This window comes from Mya arenaria, chromosome 9 (genome assembly GCF_026914265.1).
Source record: "Mya arenaria isolate MELC-2E11 chromosome 9, ASM2691426v1".
In the NCBI taxonomy this organism is placed as follows: domain Eukaryota; kingdom Metazoa; phylum Mollusca; class Bivalvia; order Myida; family Myidae; genus Mya; species Mya arenaria.
This window is the reverse complement of record NC_069130.1, coordinates 27,828,363-27,849,606: the sequence shown is the minus strand read 5'-3', so window position 1 is coordinate 27,849,606 and position 21,244 is coordinate 27,828,363. Positions and strand designations below refer to the sequence as shown.

At 42.0% G+C, this 21,244-nt stretch overlaps 1 protein-coding gene across 1 annotated transcript; it reads left to right on the top strand.

Moving 5' to 3' along the window:
* Positions 1–4,905: 4,905 nt before the first annotated feature.
* LOC128202864 (uncharacterized) lies at positions 4,906–20,051 on the top strand. Its single transcript, XM_052904025.1, has 9 exons — positions 4,906–5,035; positions 6,931–7,348; positions 7,603–7,745; positions 8,523–9,038; positions 9,327–9,437; positions 9,655–9,759; positions 17,301–17,423; positions 18,026–18,136; positions 19,047–20,051. Exons 1-9 carry the CDS (start codon positions 4,996–4,998, stop codon positions 19,181–19,183), a joined length of 1,704 nt encoding a protein of 567 aa, XP_052759985.1. The 5' UTR covers positions 4,906–4,995; the 3' UTR covers positions 19,184–20,051.
* The last annotated feature ends 1,193 nt before the right edge of the window (positions 20,052–21,244 follow it).

Sequence of the window (21,244 nt, the reverse complement as noted above, 5' to 3'; positions counted from 1 at the left end):
TTTTTGACCAGATATACGCATCCTCGTTAAACAGCTACGCACTATATCTCTGGCTTCAATAAAATATTCATTGATAAGTCCGTCTTGAGGTCCCGCCTTCCCTCGTTTTAATGCTTTTATCACTTTAGTAACTTCCGCTGGAGTAATTTCATTGTCGTTAGGATCTGATGGCCGTTCCGAGAATTGTTCAGCCTCAGGATTAGAGAATCCATTTAAATCGTCCGTCATCTTGAAAATATTTTACTTGTATATTCGTCCGACGCTTTGTGCGACCTCTTTTTGTTCATAGTCAATAGTTTATAATTTATATGCACGATTGGCTTCAAATAAAAGTTGACAATTTTTTAAGGCCGTTTAACCCTTCAACGCAGACACTTTTCTTTTAGGCCTAAAAAAAATACATTTGGTTCGAGTTACCCGACCCTACCTACGGAATAGGCGCCGACCCTACCGTTTTTATAGTCATTTTGAAAAAAAAAAATGAAAAAAATATTTTTTTATTTTTTTCGTTTTTTTTTTAAATTGCTTTTCAATATGTAGTTTAAACCTTAAATGCTTATACAGAAGATAATTTTAACAGTCAAGGTCGCATATTACTTCAAATATACCATAAACATGTTTTGTTTTGGTTATTTTTACTATCTACGACCTACTATCTCCTGATAAGGAGATACTATTATGTAAGTCATAATTATGACTTGCTAATCGTTGTAACTCCTAACTAGGAGATAATAACTCATAAACAGGACTAACTTTCTTCTTATAAGGAGTTTCTAACTCATAATTATGACTTACCTAATCGATTTGAATTCAAGTCAACGACGTCTTCCTGCGCCACCCGAAAAGCAATTCTTCAGTCGGCAATAATTTGATATCAAAGGAAAGATTAACATTAATATCTTATGAAGTATGTGCTTATCCTTTGTACATTAATTTACTGTAAATATATATTGGTTTTATTAGTTTTAGGGGGCTAAAATGTCGGACATCCCAAACCCTCCATTGTCAGTCATCATTTAACGGCCCGCGTTTGGTCGTCGTCCCCGTTGATTTGCGTTGCAATTTGAATTCTCGTAAACGACGAAGTCCTGCGCCACCCGAAACGTTACATCCTCGTCGTGTTCAACAAGAGAGGTTTATAACACAAGTTTGCAAATTGGCTCATTTCAAGACAAAAGAAATGTTGTCCACACGGACAACTACGAAATTGAAGAAGCCATTCCGGGGCTGGAAAACCACCTCGCGAAGAGAACCCGCCACGTCAACGGCACGCGTATGGTCGACATCCTCGTTAATTTGCGTTGCAATTTGAATTCTCGTAAACGACGTACTCCTGCGCCACCCGGGACGTTACATCCTCGTCACTGTAGTCGGTCATATTAAACAAAAGAGGTTTATATCATATACCAAAAAAGGATGAATACATGTCGAAAACAATGGTTCATATGAAGGATACCGAGTTTAATTTGGAAGAAAGGTGCGGAAAAAACACTATTTCTACATGCAACCTTATGAGACGATAGTAGATCACAGTAAATCTTTTAGCATTCACCAATCATTTGATATTTTTCCGTTTCAGCTATCAATAAAATTCACGGTTACAATCTTGTTCTCAGTAATATTTTCCATAAATGCATTATCTAGTGAGTAGTTGAAGGTTTATCTTTCAAAATGTATGTGTTTCATACATGTGTATTTAATGATTTTGAATAAGAGTGTCACTTTAACGAAATCAAAGTTGGCATGGTTAATCAGTCAAAGGCCTTTTTCATTCAGGTGCGTGTAGGTAAAAAAGGAATTTAAATATGTTTGATTTATTGTATAAAGTTTTCAATATATTGTATTTAAAGCTGCACTCTCACAGATTTACCGTTTTGACAAAAAAAAATGTCTTGAAATGAGCCAATTTCGTTTAAATATCTGCAAACCAGTGATACAAGACTGCTGACAAAAGATCAGATCGCAGACTTTCACATTTCCGCTCGAAAATTAATGTTTTATGGCTAAAAGCGTTACTAACGGTTTAAGAAAAATACAAAAAACATCAATTTTTGAACATAAATATGAAAAGCTACGATTTGATTTTTTTGTCAGCAGTCTTATATCACTGGTTTCCATGCATTTTTGCATAAATTGGCTCGTTCCAAGACAAAAAAGAAAAAAAAAAGATGGCAAAACGTTCAATCTGCAAGATTGGAGCGTATACATGTTTAAAACATGTGGCTATGATTCATAGCATTAACTACATAAACTTGCACTATTAAATACTAAGTGGTAAACAATAAGCACTTGTAAAGTACGAAGTACTTGGAATATAATTCCTTATTGCAGACGACAGTCTCCACCAATGCCAACGACCAAACCACTTTTACCAGCTTGGCAGCTAGCCAACACAGCTGCTCAATTCACCAATCAAAATGAGGCAACCTTCAAGCGGGGGGAAACCCCAGAGAAACGGTCATTAATAGTTCAAGGCGCGAAAAACCCCGTCTTGAAACCCAAGATACCATAATTGTGACCTTTACTCTCATTTAATGTCCAAGAATTTAAGAAGTCAGAATATGTTTCTCTTAGAAATCAACAAGAATGTCAAGTTCCAATCGGAACACCTCGGTAATCTCCGCCCTACGACGAACCTGGAATGTATACCGGTGCATTAGTAAAAGTAGTTCGTAAAATTAAAATGGCGGCGATGACTACAAAGTTTTTGTCTGCCTTTATGATTAATGTCAGAGAGGCGACTTTTTGCCTAAAAACATCAAAGTCACTCAGAGTCAGGGGTATTCGGTAATTGAATTAATTATACTTAGCTCAGAAACTAAACACGGAAAGCAAATTCGGAGCTCCTCGGCCATTTTTATCGAAAACAACCTCGTACATATGCCGGTACATCAGTTTAAATATTTCGTAAATTTTTGAATTACGTCATCAATTAAAGGCAGTGTTTTAGTTCGTATTTATTGATCTAAGTTTGTTCTAAGATATACCTGCATACATACGAGATAATTTTCGATAAAAATGGCCGAGGAGCTCCGAATGTTGCTTTCCGTGTTTCCGTGGACCTGGGGCGTGGGGCGTGGTTACATTTGACTGGTGCATACGTGCTAAAATATAACAAACACAAATGTATTCGTTGTTCGATAGTTAGTATCATCATGTTTGATTGTATAACATAACGAATGAATTACATTTACTCGTTGAACTCTTACAGTTTGTTTATTATACTCACATCCTTTTGCGAAAACAATATACGTGACACTGCATCTAAATTAGTCTTCAAGCATTATCACGTGAGGCAACACAAATTAACCTGACGTAAATAGGAGCCTCATTCCTTGCTAGCATGAGATCCGTTCAAATTAATGCACCAGTCAATTGTAACCACCCCCCCCCCCCCCCAGGTCCGGGAAAAATGCGGGGACTTTGACTTTCAGTCCAGCCAAGCCCGGCCAAAATCCCCGCTCTGCGGGGACGAACTGCTGATGAAACCCCTGCCAAATGCCCCGCTATATTTGGTGCGCAGACAAAACCACCGCATTCACTCGGCACTGCGGGGCCTCCTGGATAGTAAAAACACGGCCCATTTCCCCGGCTATCCCCGGTACACCCCCGGACCTGAAGTGTGGGGGGGGGGGGCACTAGGTTACAATTGACTGGTGCATAATGAATTTCAAACTAGCGAGTTTTTATACTGCCAAGGAAATATACGTTATACATGTAGACTGAGCCTAAAAAGAAGAAAAATATACGATGTAGGTCTTTTATTGATAAACTTATACTGTTCCCTTTACCATTATGTAATGGGTATAATCTCCAGACGATAATTTTATATAAAAATTACTGATTATTTAACTTTCGATTTTTATTTTCTGTGTAGACGTCGATATATTTTATTGTCCAAAGCATCCACGCTATATTTACTGTTGCTTTTATTTGTTTTTAATTTATGATGTTATTGTTTTTAAAACTTATAGACCTAATGAAATCTGTAGCGTGCTCGCCGAATGGGTATTACCCGATGGCGAGGGTAAATAAGCCCCCCCCCCCGCCCCCTTAGTCAGTAGCGTCTAGGTTGTTTGTCAGGGGTGGACAAAGTAATCCATTGGACCATACCTTTATCTTCCTGAAATTACCAGGGGCATAATTACGTGTTTGCGTTGTTTAATGCTTAAGAAAGAAGCATTTTTATGCCCCGAAGAACGGCATATTGAAACTGGACCGTCCGTCCGTCCTTCTGTCCATCTTTCCTTCTGGGACCTTAAACTTGTTAGGCAGTTTAACCCTATTGATTTTGAGGTCATTGGGTCATATTAGTTCATATTGGGTCACCAAATTTATATCGTAACAAAATGGCGTCTATTTTCCGATTTCGGGGAATAAGTGAAACATTTATGTATATGATTGTGTTATAAGTATCTTTGCGGTTAATTTTCTTTGAAAGGAGGAACTAAATATATCTATCTATTAGTCAGACTTGACTTTCAAAAACCCTTCTCGTCACTTTTCTAAGTAACCCTCTGCGTTCTAAGTAGTCAATCCAGTCATTGGATCTGATGTTAAAGCTGCACTCTCACACAATGAACGTTTTAACAAATTTTTTTTGTCTTGGAACGAGCCAATTTTTGCGAAAATCCATGGAAACCAGTGATAATAAGACTGCTGACAAAAATTCGATCGCAGTTGTTTTTATTTAAGTTCAAAATATTATGTTTTATGCATTTTCTTAAACCGTTAGTAACAATTTAAGCCATAAAACATTAATTTTCGAACGGAAATATGAAAATCTACCGTCTGATTTTTTTTCAGCAATCTTAAATCATTGGTTTGCAGAAATTTATGCAAAAATTTGCTCTTTCCAAGACAAAAAATAAAAAGTTGTAAAAATGGTATATCTGTGAGAGTGCAGCTTTAACAGATTTCCGGTCTGTGTAAGTGGACAGCTGTATAAAGTTTACAACCACCATTCTTTTGAGTTAAATTTATTAACTTATTGAGATGATGTTGACGTATTTTGTAATTCTGCTGGTCGGACGAGGTAAAACAACTTTATTATTTTGTTCTGATGATATATATTATCATATCGACAACACATATAAGAATCACTAATTAAAATGTTGTTTTTGTTGTGTGTTTTTTTACGTTTTACGGATTTTTTTTCTCAAAAACAAGCGTAAGGAGGAGTGAATAAAAACAAAAACAAAAAAAAATGATTAAAGTAAACATTGGGAATACCAATTAAATTATTTTTTTCTCAGATATTTTTATTGACAAAAATTAGAAGTACTTTATTCAACGGGTGTTTTAGCACTCAGTACAGCATGTTGTTTAGTAATTATGTTTTAAAGCTGCACTCTCACAGATTTACTGTTAAGACTTTATTTTTTGTCTTGGAATGAGCCAATTTTTGCGGAAATATCAGCAAATCAGTGATATAAAACTGCTGACAAAAGATCTGATCGCAGATTTTCATATTTTCGTTCGAAAATAATTATTATTTGGTTGATGGCAGGGGTTGTTTTTTTTTGGAGGGGGGTGGGAGGGGGGAACTCCCCCCCCATTCTTTTGTAACCGTTTCTAGTCCGAAATGGTGCATTTCGAGCGTATTTTATTACTTTTTTCTCCTATATTTAAATAAGAAATACACTAGGATATTTTTTTTATTTATTTATTTGTTTTATTTTTTGGGGGGTGGGGGGACGCCGTATCCGCTGTAGGATCATTCGGAGCTCCTCGGCCATTTTGCTAGAAAACAACCTCGGATGTATTTGGACGGTTTACATACTCAGAAATCGGTATCCTTAAGTCCGCTGCAAGTAGATCGCGTAGTGATTTAATTTAGCAATTAAACTTAATGACTCAACTCTTGGAAATCTTAATTATGTTTGCAATAATACACTTCACTGGGCAAACAATTTAAACTTAGATAAATACATACAAGCTAATACTCTACATTTAATTAATGATATAATTCAACAATTTACGAACTACTTCTACTGATGTACCGAGGTTGTTTTCGAGAAAAATGGCCGAGGAGACCCGAATGCCGTGGGATTTGTCAGACCTCTATGACTTGTATGCCTTTGTTATTCGATTTTGGCAATAGACTCAAATGTATACAATGGCAGTAATGTCAGGTGCGTCCAGGTTTCATAGTTCATTTTTTAGGGTGAAAAACGTCCTCGATTCGATGAGTATAAACATTGTTATAAATTGTTAAAACGTTTTGTTTAGAAACGACCTTATGCACCGAATGAATAGCAGTTGCTTGTTTACAAAGACGCTTGTTTGAGATGAAAAGCATGTCCGTATTAAAATATCTCGTGAAAACAATGCACGTTGTTACTAGGCTTCCCGACTCACTCAATACACTTTATTCTTCAAAAATACGATTTTATACCGTTCTCTTTCGTGCAAACCTCATCCGATACCTTGTTTTTGGTCAATGAAAGGGTATTGTTATTGTTTTCCGAGTGCAGATCGCCAGTTTTGGAGATCGATTCGCACATTTAAGAAAATGCTTACTGGTTCATTCTGGTCATCCTTAGAACCCAGGTTCATCCCAAATCCGTTAAATTTATGGCACACTGAATAACGATAAAAAGGCGTCGATTGTTTTTCCTTATACATGTATGTGTACTTTAACACGTGGAAGAAGGGTCATTTTGGTTAGATTCAACACATTTATTAAGTAATTTGAAAGTATAATGATACTTTTACTGTTCAAAATTAATAACCAGAAAACCAGTCCGCGCGTGTAGAATACGCTGTTATAAAAATAAAATACCTAACATTTATTCTGTACTGGAGTAAGACGGAATTGGCGGCAAAAAAAAACGACCACTGGCCAAAAATGAGTTTTGATTATATTATCTTAAACATAATAAGACAGTCCATATTTACGTTCATTTCATCCATGTGTATTTTTTCTAGCGGCTGCATCGCCCATGCCGGCCAACGACGCCTTCCAACAGGACGTATCGAAAGGAGCCACCAAACCCACATCTAGACGTCTGGTAGAGGCTCTCTCCAGCGGCGTCAAATGGACACCGTTGAAATCGAGGCTGCAACGAAGCATTTATTCATATTACACTGACCATTACGATCATACAGACTGGGCTACAGGAAGTGAGGGCGATACGTCATGGTCAGGAAATGACGTCACGTCAGGTCACGAATGTACATTGACGGTGAGGAAGGGGGATCGGGAACTGGCAGAAGGTGAGCACGTGCTGGCACGGATAGGAGAAACCAATCAGGTGAGCTGCGAAGCGTTCTGTTCCGGAAGTGGAAACACTCCTGCGCTCACATTCTACAAAGACGGCGACGAGTTATCACAGACATCCGGCAGGTAAAATCTGTGAATATACCGGTTCGGTGTGCGGAACTGCATACAGACGTATAGCTTTCTAAATACGTTGTTTAAACTTAATAAAACCCGAGGTGCGAAATGGGTTGGGTGTGAGGGTTAATATACGACATGGTCGTATATATGGCCTCGCAAAACGGACTGATTTCTATCTAGGAAACGGACTCATTATTTATATAAGCGTATAACTGCATGAACAATAGAGCGAAATAAAGCAGTATTAACTATACTTTCAGGGTGTATTACAGACGACGGTCCTCAGATCGAAGTTCAGTGCTCACTATTAAGAATATGTTACCGCGTGACTCTGGGTTATACACGTGTCAAGGCTGGCTGTCAGGTCAAGGTCACCTCCAGAAATCATTCAACCTTGTATTTGGTAAGCAACTATGATATCTTAGATTAAGCTTTGTCGTATCTTTATAATACACTGGATTACAAAGATCAGACATGGAAAGTCCGAGGCTCTACACCCGTAACGTGTACGTTATGGCATGATCATGAATAAGTCATATACACCGTCATTTCCCCCTTTATCCTCCGTTTTATTCCCACACACTGTCCACCTCCTTACTGTGTTCCTCTCCCACATCTCCATGTATTTTAGCCCCTTTATCCCCCGTCTTAATTCCTTCCTACTGTCAACTTCCTCACTGTATTATTCTCCGACCTCTGCATCATGTCTTTTACCCTCTGTATCGCCCGTCTTATTCACTTAATACTGTCCAACCTCTCACTGTTTTCCTCTCTCACCTCTGCATGTCTTTTACCCCATTTGTCCCCGTCTATGCTCCCTCCCCACACAGTCAGGTTCCTCACTGTGCTCTTCTCCAGACTCTTCACATATTTTACCCCCTTTTCCCCCGTTTTATTCCCCCACACTGTCCACTTCCTCACTGTTTTCGTCTCCCACTTCTTCACCTTTTTTTACACACTTTGTCCCACTCTTATTCCCTCACACTATCCACCTCCTCACTGTGTTCCTCTCCCACTATTTCACGTCTTTTACAGACTTTATTCCCGTCTTATTTCCCCTACACTGTCCACCTCCTCAACGTGTTTCTCTCCCACTTCTGCTTGACTATTACTTCCTTTATTCCCTACTGTGTCCATCTCCTCATTGTCTTCCTCTGACACTACTCCACGTCTTTTACAGCCTTTAACCTCCAGCAGCAGCGTCAACAACAGCAGCACCAGAGTCAACAGCAGCAGCAGCAGCAGCAACAGCGCCAGCAGCAGGAGCAGCAGCAGCGTCAGCAGCAGCTACAGCGTCAGCAGCAGCAGGAGGAGCAGCAGCGTCAGCAGAAGCAGCAGCAAGAACAACAGAAACGCCAGCAGCAGCAGCAACAACAACAGCAGCGTCAGCAACAGCAGCAACAGCGTCAGCAACAGCAACAGCAGAGTCTGCAGCAGAAACGTCAGCAGCAGCAGCAGGAGCAGCAGCGTCAGCAGCAGCAAGAGCAGCAGCGTCAACAGCAGCTGGAGCAGCAACAGCAGCAGAAACGTCAGCAGCAGCAGCAGGAGCAGCAGCGTCAGCATCAGCAAGAGCAGCAGCGTCAACAGCAGCTGGAGCAGCAACAGCAGCAGCAGGAGCAGCAGCGTCAGCAGCAGCTAGAGCAGCAGCGTCAAAGGCAGTTTCAGCAGCAGCAGCAGCGTCAACAGCAGCAGCTTTGTAAGTATTGTTTTCATTTTTGTTTATGTCGGCTGCTTTTCTTAGTATAAAGAGTGTCTACTAAAGCAGCAGCTGGAGTAGTAGTAGTAGTAGTAGTAGTAGTAGTAGTAGTAGTAGTAGTAGTAGTAGTAGTAGTAGTAGTAGTAGTAGTAGTAGTAGCAGTAGTAGTAGTAGTAGTAGAAGTAGAAGTAGTAAAATAGGTAGAAGTATTTTACTATTTCAATACACTTTACACCTCGCATACTTTCATTTAAATGATAAAGAGTGTCACGAATGTATTTTTGCTAGTTCCAATATGTGAGTTCGAGTGTGGTGACGGTCAGTGTGTGACGTCAATGCAGGTGTGTGATGGCGTCATACAGTGTTATGGAACCGGAAGTGATGAATTCAGCTGCCCGGGTAGGAACAATTCGCTTTCTATACACAATCTTTAAGTATTTTTTGGACTACAATGTATATATATATTATAAACAATAAAAGTTCATACATGCAAGTCAAGTTTATTTTTTTTCATCAAATTATTTAATAACATAAAATGCATTTCTGTAATCGTTTTCTGACAAAAGCTCATCTTTAAAAATAAAAAAAATAAAAATTTACTTGTTTCTATTTTCAGTGTGCGAATTTTATTGCGAAGACGGCAAGTGTTTAACGCAAGCTGAAGTTTGTGATGGAAAACGTAACTGCATATTCGGTAGAGACGAACACAACTGCTTTCAAGGTACTTGATCGTTATTTCATATTACTTTTGGATAAATGTATGTATCAATCCTGACATTCCAGAAGTACCGGTGAAACGTTGTAAACTGACCCCCATAGAATAATACCCCCCCCCCGGTCATTATTTTATATAGAATAGTGACTCCCCGGTCATAATATTATCACCGGTCATACAATTAGAATGAGTGACCAGTAAAAATGTGATTGGCGTCAAATCGCTGATAGCACATTATGTGAATCTTTCTAGTCTGGTTTTCTTCGGGTTTCAGTGTTTATCGAATGCCATATCTGGAGAAGCAAAGAAGCAAATCTTCTCCGTAAAATAGGCTATATAAAGGCCCAAAATCGATGACGAACTAGCATATAAAATATATTTCCAAAAGTTTCTATGTTCGTAAACGCTTTATTTCTAAAGAATGATCTCAATTTCTATCAAGAAAACATGACCAGAATCATTTCCGATGACTAATAAAAGATGATAATACACTGTTTGTAAACAGAACCAAATTATCCTCCAGCCTAAATATCGGTTCTCTTTGTTTTTTTAGTAACCTTAAAACGACTTAGGTATATCTTCTCTTTAAGTACAATAATGATAATTCAAATGAAAACCGTTTCCATTTTCATTTTCAATAGAGGTACGTGTATGTCTAAGCGGGGCCTCTAAGTTATACTGCTGTTGTGTCAGCTGTAAATGCAGCAGCAGCAGCAGCAGCAGCAGCAGCAGTAACAATATCAACAACAACAACAACAACAACAACAACATATATAAGCAATAGAAACACGACCGTGACTTGAATTGATATAGAGTATGTTAGTAATAGGTTATGTGTCAATAGTTTATAGATAAAATCGGGGGGTCATTATTTTATAAGGGATGTCAGCATTTTATAGAAAAGGGTCATTATTCTATATAAAATAATGACCGGGATGTCATTTTTCTATGGGGATCAGTTAACAACGTTACACGGGCCTAATGTAGGGACTTTATTCCAGGGTAACGGCCTGAGGGACTTTATTCCAGGGTAACGGCCTGGTGTAGGGACTTTATTCCAGGGTAACGGCCTTGTGTAGAGACTTTATTCCGGGGTAACGGCCTGGTGTAGATACTTTATTCCGGGGTAACGGCCTGGTGTAGAGACTTTATTCCGAGGTAACGGCCTGGTGTATGGACTTTATTCCGGGGTAACGGCCTGGTGTAGAGACTTTATTCCAGGGTAACGGCCTGGTGTAGAGACTTTATTCCGAGGTAACGGCCTGGTGTAGGGACATTATTCCAGGGTAACGGCCTGGTGTAGGGACTTTATTCCAGGGTAACGGCCTGGTGTAGGGACTTTATTCCAGGGTAACGGCCTTGTGTAGGGACTTTATTCCAGGGTAACGGCCTGAGGGACTTTATTCCGAGGTAACGGCCTGGTGTAGAGACTTTATTCCGGGGTAATGGCCTGGTGTTTGGACTTTATTCCAGGGTAACGGCCTGGTGTAGAGACTTTATTCCAGGGTAACGGCCTGAGGGACTTTATTCCAGGGTAACGGCCTGGTGTAGGGACTTTATTCCAGGGTAACGGCCTGGTGTTGGGACTTTATTCCAGGGTGACGGCCTGGTGTAGAGACTTAATTCCAGGGTAACGGCCTGAGGGACTTTATTCCAGGGTAACGGCCTGGTGTAGGGACATTATTCCAGGGTAACGGCCTTGTGTAGGGACTTTATTCCAGGGTAACGGCCTGAGGGACTTTACTCCAGGGTAACGGCCTGGTGTAGGGACTTTATTCCAGGGTAACGGCCTGGTGTACGGACTTTATTCCAGGGTAACGGCCTGGTGTAGGGACTTTATTCCAGGGTAACGGCCTGGTGTAGGGACTTTATTCCAGGGTAACGGACTGGTGTAGAGACTTAATTCCAGGGTAACGGCCTGGTGTAGAGACTTTATTCCAGGGTAACGGCCTGGTGTTGGGACTTTATTCCAGGGTAACGGCCTGGTGTAGAGACTTTATTCCAGGGTAACGGCCTGGTGTAGAGACTTTATTCCAGGGTAACGGCCTGGTGTTGGGACTTTATTCCAGGGTGACGGCCTGGTGTAGAGACTTAATTCCAGGGTAACGGCCTGAGGGACTTTATTCCAGGGTAACGGCCTGGTGTAGGGACATTATTCCAGGGTAACGGCCTTGTGTAGGGACTTTATTCCAGGGTAACGGCCTGAGGGACTTTACTCCAGGGTAACGGCCTGGTGTAGGGACTTTATTCCAGGGTAACGGCCTGGTGTACGGACTTTATTCCAGGGTAACGGCCTGGTGTAGGGACTTTATTCCAGGGTAACGGCCTGGTGTAGGGACTTTATTCCAGGGTAACGGCCTGGTGTACGGACTTTATTCCAGGGTAACGGCCTGGTGTAGGGACTTTATTCCAGGGTAACGGCCTGAGGGACTTTATTCCAGGGTAACGGCCCGGTGTTTGGACTTTATTCCGAGGTAACGGCCTGGTGTAGGGACTTTATTCCGGGGTAATGGCCTGGTGTATGGACTTTATTCCAGGGTAACGGCCTGGTGTAGAGACTTTATTCCAGGGTAACGGCCTGAGGGACTTTATTCCAGGGTAACGGCCTGGTGTAGGGACTTTATTCCAGGGTAACGGCCTGGTGTAGAGACTTTATTCCAGGGTAACGGCCTAGTGTAGGGACTTTATTCCAGGGTAACGGCCTGGTGTAGAGACTTTATTCCAGGGTAACGGCCTGAGGGACTTTATTCCAGGGTAACGGCCTGGTGTAGGGACTTTATTCCAGGGTAACGGCCTTGTGTAGGGACTTTATTCCAGGGTAACGGCCTGAGGGACTTTACTCCAGGGTAACGGCCTGGTGTAGGGACTTTATTCCAGGGTAACGGCCTGGTGTACGGACTTTATTCCAGGGTAACGGCCTGGTGTAGGGACTTTATTCCAGGGTAACGGCCTGAGGGACTTTATTCCAGGGTAACGGCCCGGTGTTTGGACTTTATTCCAGGGTAACGGCCTGGTGTAGGTACTTTATTCCAGGGTAACGGCCTGGTGTTGGGACTTTATTCCACGGTAACGGCCTGAGGGACTTTATTCCAGGGTAACGGCCTGGTGTAGGGACTTTATTCCGGGGTAACGGCCTGGTGTAGACACTTTATTCCGGGGTAACGGCCTGGTGTAGGGACTTTATTCCAGGGTAACGGCCTGGTGTTGGGACTTTTTTCCGGGGTAACGGCCTGGTGTTGGGACTTTATTCCAGGGTAACGGCCTGGTGTAGGGACTTTATTCCGGTGTAACGGTCTGGTGTAGGGACTTTATTCCTGGGTAACGGCCTAGTGTAGGAACTTTATTTCGAGGTACCAGCTAGGGACTTCATTCAAGGGTAACGGCCTTGTGTAGGGACTTTATTCCAGGGTAACGGCCTTGTGTAAGGACTTTATTCCAGGGTAACGGCCTGGTGTTGGGACTTTATTCAAGGGTAACGGCCTTGTGTAAGGACTTTATTCCGGGGTAACGGCCTGGTGTAGGGACTTCATTCAAGGGTAACGGCCTGGTGTGGGGACTTTATTTCAGGGTAACGGCCTTGTGTGGGAACTTTATTCCGGGGTAACGGCCTGGTGTAGGGCGGGGTAACGGCCTGGAAAGGCAACTTTATTCCAGGTTAACGGCCTGGTGTTGGGACATTATTCCGGGGTAACGGCCTGGTGTAGGAACGTTATTCCAGGTTAACGGCCTGGTGTATGAACCTTATTCCAGGGTAACGGCCTGGTGTATGAACTTTATTCCAGGGTAACGGCCTGGTGTAGGAACCTTATTCCAGGGTAACGGCCTGGTGTAGGAACGTTATTCAGGGTAACGGCCTGGTGTAGGAACTTTATTCCAGGGTAACGGCCTTGTGTAGGAACTTTATTCCAGGGTAACGGCCTGGTGTAGGAACTTTATTCCAGGGTAACGGCCTGGTGTAGGAACTTTATTCCAGGGTAACGGCCTGGTGTGTCGACTTTATTCCAGGGTAACGGCCTGGTGTAGGGATTTTATTCCAGGGTAACGGCCTAGTGTAGGGACCTTATTCCAGGGTAACGGCCTTATGTAGGGACTTTATTCCAGGGTAACTACCTGGTGTTGGGACTTTATTCCAGGGTAACGGCCTAGTGTAGGGACCTTATTCCAGGGTAACGGCCTTATGTAGGGACCTTATTCCAGGGTAACGGCCTGGTGTAGGAACTTTATTCCAGGGTAACGGCCTAGTGTAGGGACCTTATTCCAGGGTAAAGGCCTTATGTAGGGACCTTATTCCAGGGTAACGGCCTGGTGTAAGGACCTTATTCCAGGGTAACGGCCTGGTGTAGGATCTTTATTCCAGGGTAACGGCCTGGTGTAGGATCTTTATTCAAGGGTAACGGCCTGGTGTAGGATCTTTATTCCGGGGTAACGGCCTGGTGTAGGAACTTTATTCCGGGGTAACGGCCTGGTGTAGGAAGTTTATTCCGGGGTAACGGTCTGGTGTAGGAACTTTTTTCCGGGGTAACGGTCTGGTGTAGGAACCTTACTCCGGGGTAACGGCCTGGTGTAGGAACCTTACTCCGGGGTAACGGCCTGGTGTAGGAACTTTATTCCGGGGTAACGGCCTGGTGTAGGAACTTTATTCCGGGGTAACGGCCTGGTGTAGGAACTTTATTCCGGGGTAACGGCCTGGGGTAGGAACTTTATTCCGGGGTAACGGCCTGGTGTAGGAACTTTATTCCGGGGTAACGGCCTGGTGTAGGGACTTTATTCCGGGGTAACGGCCTGGTGTAGGGACTTTATTCCGGGGTAACGGCCTGGTGTAGGGACTTTATTCCGGGGTAACGGCCTGGTGTAGAGACTTTATTCCGGGGTAACGGCCTGGTGTAGGGACTTTATTCCGGGGTAACGGCCTGGTGTAGGGACTTTATTCCGGGGTAACGGCCTGGTGTAGGGACTTTATTCCGGGGTAACGGCCTGGTGTAGGGACTTTATTCCAGGGTAACGGCCTGGTGTAGGGATTTTATTCCAGGGTAACGGCCTGATGTGGGGACTTTATTCCAGGGTAACGGCCCGGTGTATGGACTTTATACCAGGGTAACAGCCTGGTGTATGGACTTTACTCCAGATGTACCTGCCTGGTGTAAGGACTTTATTCCAGGGTAACGGCCTGGTGTAAGGACTTTATTCCAGAAGTAACAGCTTGGTGTAAGGACTTTATTCCAGGGTAACGGCCTGGTGCAGGGACTTTATTCAAGAAGTACCGGCTTGGTGTAAGAACTTTATTCCAGGGTAACGGCCTGGTGTAGGGACTTTATTCCAGGGTAACGGCCTGGTAAGGGAACTTTATTCCAGGGTTACGGCCTGGTGTGGGGACTTTATTCCACGGTAACGGCCTGGTGTAGGGCGGGGTAACGGCCTGGTAAGGGAACTTTATTCCAGGGTACCGGCCTAGTGTAGGGCGGGGTAACGGCCTGGTGTAGGGCGGGGTAACGGCCTGGTAAGGGGACTTTATTCCAGGGTACCGGCCTGGTGTGGGGACTTTATTCCACGGTAACGGCCTGGTGTAGGGCGGGGTAACGGCCTGGTAAGGGAACTTTATTCCAGGGTAACGGCCTGGTGTGGGGACTTTATTCCAGGGTAACGGCCTGGTGTAGGGCGGGGTAACGGCCTGGTAAGGGAACTTTATTCCAGGGTAACGGCCTGGTGTGGGGACTTTATTCCAGGGTAACGGCCTGGTGTGGGAACTTTATTCCAGGGTTACGGCCTGGTGTGGGGATTTTATTCCAGGGTTACGGCCTGGTGTGGGGACTTTATTCCAGGGTAACGGCCTGGTGTGGGGACTTTATTCCAGGGTAACGGCCTGAGGGACTTTATTCCAGGGTAACGGCCTGGTAAGGGGACTTTATTCCAGGGTTACGGCCTGGTGTGGGGACTTTATTCCAGGGTAACGGCCTTGTGTAGGGACTTTATTCCAGGGTAACGGCCTGGTGTAGGGACTTTATTCCAGGGTAACGGCCTGGTGTATGGACTTTATTCATGGGTAATGCCTGGTGTATGGACTTTATTCCAGGGTTACGGCCTGGTGTGGGGACTTTATTCCAGGGTAACGGCCTTGTGTAGGGACTTTATTCCAGGGTAACGGCCTGGTGTTGGGACTTTATTCCAGGGTAACGGCCTGGTGTAGGGACTTTATTCCAGGGTAACGGCCTGGTGTGGGGACTTTATTCCAGGGTAACGGCCTGAGGGACTTTATTCCAGGGTAACGGCCTGGTAAGGGGACTTTATTCCAGGGTTACGGCCTGGTGTTGGGACTTTATTCCAGGGTAACGGCCTTGTGTAGGGACTTTATTCCAGGGTAACGGCCTGGTGTAGGGACTTTATTCCAGGGTAACGGCCTGGTGTATGGACTTTATTCATGGGTAATGCCTGGTGTATGGACTTTATTCCAGGGTAACGGCCTGGTGTAGGGACTTTATTCATAGGTAACGGCCTGGTGTAGAGACTTTATTCCAGGGTAACGGCCGTGTGTATGGACTTTATTCTAGGGTAACGGCCTGGTGTAGGGATTTTATTTCAGGGTACCGGCCTGGTGTATGGATTTTATTCCAGGGTAACGGCCTGGTGTAGAAACTTTATTCCAGGGTAACGGCCTGGTGTAGAGACTTTATTCCAGGGTAACGGCCTGGTGTATGGACTTTATTCCAGGGTAACGGCCTGGTGTAGGGATTTTATTTCAGGGTAACGGCCTGGTGTAGGGATTTTATTCCAGGGTAACGGCCTGGTGTAGAGACTTTATTCCAGGGTAACGGCCTGGTGTAGGGAATTTATTCATAGGTAACGACCTGGTGTAGAGACTTTATTCCAGGGTAACGGCCTGGTGTATGGACTTTATTCCAGGGTAACGGCCTGGTGTAGGGATTTTATTTCAGGGTACCGGCCTGGTGTGTCGACTTTATTCCAGGGTAACGGCCTGGTGTAGGGACTTTATTCCAGGGTAACGGCCTTGTGTAGAGACTTTATTCCAGGGTAACGGCCTGGTGTGGGGACTTTATTCCAGGGTAACGGCCTGGTGTAGGGATTTTATTCCAGGGTAACGGCCTGAGGGACTTTACTCCAGGGTAACGGCCTGGTGTAGGGACTTTATTCCAGGGTAACGGCCTGGTGTAGGGCGGGGTAACGGCCTGGTGTACGGACTTTATTCCAGGGTAACGGCCTTGTGTGGGGACTTTATTCCAGGGTAACGGCCTTGTGTAGGGACATTATTCCAGGGTAACGGCCTTGTGTAGGGACATTATTCCGGGGTAACGGCCTGGTGTGGGGACTTTATTCCAGGGTAACGGTCTGGTATACGGACCTTATTCCAGGGTAACGGCCTGGTGTGGGGATTTTATTCCTTTTATGACTTTCGTTAAATAACGTGTTATTTTCGCTGCTTTTATTTTGACTTTGGCAAATGTCTAGGATTTAAAAAAAAATTATACCGAATTTTAATAAATATTCTTTATTTATTTATTTATTCATTTTGGCTTTGTTATTTTATATTGAAGCCGTGACCCAAATGCCAACGACTCGAACGCATACGTCCAAACCACAGAAGATCCAAGCGTCTACGACCCTACGGCCATCAACTCATGCGCCGGCGACCACATCGCCGACGACCCAAGAGCAAGGTTTGCTTCCGAGCTTTGTTGACTTATACAGACATATATAGTGTTATGTATATGTGCGGTATTTACCGGTGAACTTGTAATTCAATTGTTTTGCAAAGTAATTAAACATTGAGAATCATGTAGTCTCAGACATCTTAAGTCTTACGTTTTAGTTACCATAGAAGCACTTGCACTTCCTATGCTACTTAAAACTGTATTGTGAGAGAGAAGCGGAAGCCTCCGGAACTCCTCGGCCATTTTTATCAAAAACAACCTCGGATGTATATGGACAGTTTACAATGTCAGATTTCGATACAGTTTAAGTCCGCTGCAAGTAGCTCGCGTAGTGATTTAATTTAGCAGTTAAACTTAATGACTTAACTCTTGGGAATCATAATTATGTTTTCATTAATACATTTCACTGGCGATCAATTTAAACTTGGATCTACAAATACAAGCTAAAACACTACATTTAGTTAATAATATAATTCAAAATTTTACGAACTACTTCTAGTGATGTGACGGCATACATCCGAGATTGTTTTCGATAAGAATGGCCGAGGAGTTCCGAATGTAGCAGAAGTTATTATTATATAGAATATTATTATTTTGCAATGATTCAGTGTGCCCCGGTGCGCAGTTTCGCTGTAATGATGGTGAGTGCATTTTGGAAAGATACTACTGCGATGGGTCTCCGGATTGTGCCGAGGAGGAAGACGAACAGGAATGTCTCAGTGAGTAGCTAAAGTTCGGATGTTTCCGTTTTTTAATCGGAACTCCTCGGCCATATTCCATTGGAAACAACCTGGGGTGTATATGGACGGTTAACAATGTCAGAAATCTTTACGTTCAACTAGCCTGTAAGTAGATCGCGTAGTAAATTTCAATGGAGCAGTTAAACTTAATCCTCTTCATCTTGATTATGTAGTAATACACATCAACGGCAACATGGGCAATCAATTTAAACTTTTTAATACAAAACACACGTTAAAACACTGCAATTATTGAATATTATTATTTAATGTTTTACGAACAACTTCGTCCGATGTACCAGCTGCATCCAAAGTTGTTTTCGATGGCTAATGGCCGAGGTGTTCCAAATGTCCTTTTTTATTGGGGGGGGGGATCCTTACCGGAAGTACATGATCATCTGCTCACTTTTCATTCGTTCACTGGTTACAATTTGTTATTTAAGTTACTACGAATTCGCCGCTGAAGTTAGAATTTAATGAAAATCATATTTCTTCAGGCTACTGGCACCGGATTTTCTAACTCAAATCATTTTTCAAAAAAAAAATCTTAAAAATCCCAACTAAATATTATAATACCAAAAATGTGAAAAAAATGTAAAATATGTTTTATTTAATATACAGTTCAAAATGAATTTTTATGAAAAAAAACAACATTTTCCAATATTTTTTCACATTTTTGGTATTCTAATTTTTAGTTGGTAATTATAAGATATTTTTTTACTTTAAAAACAAAATGATTGAGTTTGAAAATCCGGTGCCAGTGATTCATGCCATCTTATTTGTAGAAAAAGACCCAATCAGTGTTCGAATATATTTGGTAATCGGTTGATCTCTCGCGTCAAGTTCTTCCCCACAAACAAATAATATTCAATGATTTCTACATATATTTCAGCGGATAATCCGTGCCCGGAAGGACAATTCAGATGCGGACTAAACGGAGTATGCCTCAATGTCGCATTGCGGTGCAATGGCTCCCGGGATTGCACGAACGGCGATGATGAAAATAATTGTACCTGGCGCTGGGTCTAGTAGATAGTGACGTCACGAATGGAATAAATTGACGTTTTAATTTGTTTTAAAAACAATATATCACAGACAATTATCTTTTTCATAAAATAATAACGTTTTATCATTGTCGTTGTTAAGGTGACACTCTTATCTAAAATCAATACATAACAAAGCATACATCTTGACTGATAAACCTTTAATTACTTACTAAATAATGCATTTATGGAAAATATTAATTACTGATATCAAGATTGTAACTATGTATTTAATAACAGAATAATTAAAAAAAATGGTGAATGCTAAAATATTTACTGTGGTCTACTATAGTCGCAAAAGGTAGAAATACGAGATATCCTTAATAAAAACCATTGTTTTCGACATTTATTCATCTTTTTTAAAAAATTGTTAAATTTACTTTGGAGTTAGAGTGCATCTTTAATATATTTTATTGATTTTTTTTAATTATTATTATTATTATTTTTTGGGTGGGTGGGGGTCGTTTTCGACAGCGAGATTTCAGGATTTCGTCTGGCACGTCTGTTTTAATCATGGCTTTTAGATGATAAATCCATTCATCTTGGATTTACAGGAAACATCTCGATTTCAGATTCTGGCTCTTTTTTCGGCGTTATATAAATGGCTTAGGTTGTAGACCAATCAAATTTGTATGTAATAAATAATGTCAAAGAAGTAAAGGTAATGAACCGTTTTGATTGGTTTATAGAAAAGTCGGCGAGCCTTCGAGGGGCACTAACAGGGTTGAAGTTTTCAAATAAAATTTTCTGAAAACTTACTTCTTATTGCTTTCACTATGATAAAACTTTCTGTGAAAACATATAAAATGCAATATTTAATTGCAAATTATTAAATCATTTTAAAAAACATTAAATGTTTTCATTCATTTATCGTCTATAGAGACTTATAGCCCCCTTGCGAGCCTCTTCTAAATTGAAGACATTGGGAAAGAATTCATAGAAAACAAGCGATAGACTCTGTTTTTTCTTCCTCAAAATACCCTCGGAAAATCCCAAATTTTCCGAAATATTCCCCCCTCCCTAAAGCAATATATTTTTAAAACATCCTAAGCTGTATAGAATATTTTACTGTGTTCCTATTTGTAAACGATGAGATGTTGAATATAAAAAGGATGTGGGACGATCGTCAATTCTTGAATGCGGCGTGAACACTTTTTTGTGGCATTTGAAGCGAGAAGTAATTAATTTGTATTTTAAATATTTACACAAGACATGGTTTCCATGATGCTACAGGCGATGGTCTTCAACAAGGGAGGTAATTGTGTGCTGAAAATAAAAAAGGAGTTCCAATCGGGTAATTGTTGTATCTTTGCCCGTGGGCAAGATAAGAATTTCCAGAATGGCCTAATTCTTGGATCTACTTATCTAAGGTTGGAGAAAATCCTTTATGCACGCCTGTTTGTGGGGATATTAACCCTCTCTGGACGCCTGTGTCTGGGGAGATTATCCATTTCTGCAGTCTGTGTGTTTGGAGATAACCCCGCTATGCACGCATGTGTGTGGGTAGATTATAAGTATCTTCCATGGCCGAGAGTGTAAGATAGGTTCATCCCGACCCGAGCGTAGGGTGTTTTGTGGAAACGAGGTTTACCGAGTTTCCGCAAAACACCCTGCGCGAGGGTTGGGATGAACCTATCTTACATGAGCGGCTATGGTAGATGCTTTTTCTCCCATCTCAATTAAACAATATTTAGTAAAAAATGTAATTTTTGCTGGAACTCTTTTGTGCGTAGTGAAAATAAATGCGTATGGATATGTGATAATTCGTGGTTGCGCAGTGTTTCAGATTATGTTAATAGTAAATTGGTCTTTAAATAGTTCTGAGGAGAGTGCATTTGTTCTTGAAAGGTGCGTAAAAACATTTTTATGGTAACATTTGAGGCGAAAAATAATTCATTAGCATTCTAAATATTGCCACAAGACAACGATTCTATGAAGCTGCAGACGACAGTCTTCAACAATGGAGGTATTTACAATGTGAAGACCATTAAAAAGGAGTTTCATACGGGTACTTGTTTTATCTTTGCCCGAGGGCAAGATAAACATT